A 3,080-nucleotide genomic window follows, 5' to 3' on the forward strand; every position below is an offset into this window, starting at 1 on the left:
ACATGTGCGAGCAAAGTAGCATATCCATATATAAATATAGATATATAGATATGTTGTTAAGGTTGTAGGTTTTGATTACTGTCTGGAAACACCTCAAAATAAGGTGTCCTAGATTGAATTGACTTTTTAATTTAGCATGAAATGAATCATCAAATTCAAACCGAAAAGAAATAAATCGTCCCAAAAAATTTAAAAAAGAAAAAAAAGAAATAGAGAGAGGAGAAAAGAACTTTTGTTTTTTTGTAATAAAAGGAAAGCACTTTGGAAAAAGCTGAGATTGTCATTTCAGTATTTGATCATTTGAATTTTTACGTTTAATCATTTTTAATATAATCGTATTTTATTATTAGTTTTTTTTAATTACTTTAAAGTATTAATCAATCAAATTAGTTAATTAAGATGAAAAAGAAAAGGGCGAGGATCCAGTGGGATTGCAAATAGTGAGATAGAGGAAACCTGGGGGCCATGTGATTCAACCATACCAACACATTAAACCACAGCTGCAAACCTCTTCTGTCTCCCTCACTCTCTCTCTCTCTCTCTCTCTCCAAACGGAAACGGAAAGAGAAAAGAGAGAGGGAAACAAACACCCTCTCTGTTCACAGTCTCACAAACAAACAAAGAAATTGAAAAGAAAAGAAAAACATATATATTTATACATATAGATATTTATTGAGAGAGAAAGAGAGAGAGAGAGGTGGCAATAATCAATGAAAAAGGAGAAGACTATGTCATACCCAAACCCATAAAGCCAAGCCATGTCCAAACCCATTTCCATTTCTTCCACTCTCAATCCGCTCCGCTACCCTCTCCTTGCCAATGCCGTCAACTCCGTTATCTCTCCGTTGAACCATCTCTCTCTCCGTTACCTCCTCAATGTCGTCCCCTTCTAGCCTCTTCTGCTCCGAGGACGCTGCCGACATCGTCTCCTGCGATGCCGACACGTGGATCTCCCATTCTTCATCGTCATCGTCGCCGCCGTCGTTGTCGTCATTGTCAACTTATTCTTGTTCGCCGTCCGATCAGATCAACGTCGACAGACTCATCAACTCCGAACCCGACCACATGCCCGACCCGGATTACGTCAGGCGTTGCCGTGATCGTTCCGTCGACGTTGCTGCTCGACAAGATTCCATCAACTGGATCTTGAAACTTCATGCGCATTACCATTTCAGTCCGGTGACGGCTTTTCTCTCCGTCAACTACTTCGACCGGTTTCTCTCCTTCCATTCTCTTCCGGTAATTTGGAAACTCAAAGTTGTCGTTTCTTCTGTTTGTTTTCCCCTAGAAAGTTTTGGCCCCCTTTTTTTCTGAGAAAATTCGTTTTTTTTTTTTTTTTTTTTTTTTTTTTTTTGTGTGTGTGTTGTGTTTGCTCATTTGCAGCAACCGAATGGATGGCCGTTTCATCTACTATCAGTGGCGTGTTTGTCTTTAGCGGCGAAGATGGAAGAACCTCAGGTCCCACTTCTCTTGGACCTTCAGGTTTTCGAGTCCAAATACGTTTTCGAGCCGAAGACGGTTCAGAGAATGGAGCTCTCAGTCATGGCCACTCTCAATTGGAGGTTACGCTCCGTCACGCCCTTCGATTTCATCGACTATTTCATTTCCAAACTTCCTCCTCCTTCTTCCACTTCCAGTCATGACTTTTTCATCCGGGTCTTCTCCGCTTCCTCGGATCTCATCCTCAGCACAACCCGTGGTACTGTTACCCGAGATCCAATAACCCATTACCCACTTTCATACCCGTTTCGTTTTTCTGTTACTTTATTAAATTCCATTTTTTTTTTTTTGTGTTTATTTTTACAGTGATCGATTTTTTGGGTTTTTCGCCGTCGACGATCGCAGCGGCTGCTGTACTATGCGCCGCCGGCGAATTTTGTGACAATTCCGAGGGAGTGAGCCCAGTGACGGCGTCGTTTCATGAGAGAGTAAACAAAGTATATATTGTGGCCTTGAGAAAAGTTTTCTGGTTTTGTTGGGTTTGCATTGTAAATTAAAATATATTTGTTATTTTTAGTTTTTAGAGAAATTGAAAATTCGAAGAATTTGAAAAAGAAAAAGAAAAAGAAAAAAAAAAAAAAGAAGGAAAAAGAAAGAAAACATCGGAAGCTGCGTAAAAATGTAAAAATCTTTGGCTTCTTAACAAATTTTTTTTTTTTTTGGATTTTTATTTTATTTTATTTTATATTTCAATGGGGACAGGAAATGGTTAGAAGCTGTCACCAACTAATGGAGGAGTATCTGATCGACACGTGTCCCGCAGCGGGCCATAAAAGGCAAAGAGTTCAACCGGCGGCGCCTCCCAGTCCAGTCGGCGTCCTCGACGCGGCTGCTTGTGTTAGCTGTGACACGCGCTCCGAGACTGCTGGCTCTACCAGCCAAGTCGAGCCGCCACCTAAGCGGCAGCGATCCTCTGCCCCGGATGTACAGCAGCAGTAGATAAGACCCACCCCTTATATATATTATATAAATTATATTTTCTCTCTTTATTTTTCTTCTCATCTTTTGTTAAAGAGAAAGAGGGAGAGAGAAGAAATTTTTTTTAATTTAAATTTATTATTAGATTTTTTTTTTTTTTGTCCTTTTCGTTGCCATCCGTCGTCGTTTACGACGTTTAGTATAAAAACTACAAAGTTTGGAGTCGAGGGTAAAAATTCTGAGGCTAGATAGATTTTTGTTATTTTATTATTCCAATATTATCAAGCTTTATTTATTTATATACACTTTAATTTGTTTATTATAATATATATATATATATATGTATTTTTAGGTACTATTTTATTGTGAGGGAAGGTTTAATGATGCTTCAATAATTCTTCCAGAAGCAATTTCAACTCAATCATCTCTGCATGAAATCCAATAAGGCCATAAATAATGGAGTGCTTTTTTTTCACTTTCGAGATTTTTTTTAATTTTAAATTATTATTTACCAAAATACCCTTGTCACATCTTAATACTCTCAAGCTGTGTTTCCCGCCAAGGATTTACCATAGATTTTGGTTTGACCACCGTTTCACTGAAGATTTTCTCCTTGATAAACCAGTCATGTCCGACAGATGTCTTCGTAGGGCGCGTGTTTA

General features: G+C 38.7%; 1 protein-coding gene across 1 annotated transcript; it reads left to right on the forward strand.

The window, feature by feature from the left end:
• The first annotated feature begins 462 nt into the window (after positions 1 to 462).
• LOC107427023 (cyclin-D1-1) lies at positions 463 to 2,776 on the forward strand. Its single transcript, XM_048480231.2, has 4 exons — positions 463 to 1,239; positions 1,384 to 1,699; positions 1,807 to 1,937; positions 2,203 to 2,776. Exons 1-4 carry the CDS (start codon positions 877 to 879, stop codon positions 2,437 to 2,439), a joined length of 1,047 nt encoding a protein of 348 aa, XP_048336188.2. The 5' UTR covers positions 463 to 876; the 3' UTR covers positions 2,440 to 2,776.
• The last annotated feature ends 304 nt before the right edge of the window (positions 2,777 to 3,080 follow it).

This window comes from Ziziphus jujuba, chromosome 9 (assembly GCF_031755915.1).
Source record: "Ziziphus jujuba cultivar Dongzao chromosome 9, ASM3175591v1".
In the NCBI taxonomy this organism is placed as follows: domain Eukaryota; kingdom Viridiplantae; phylum Streptophyta; class Magnoliopsida; order Rosales; family Rhamnaceae; genus Ziziphus; species Ziziphus jujuba.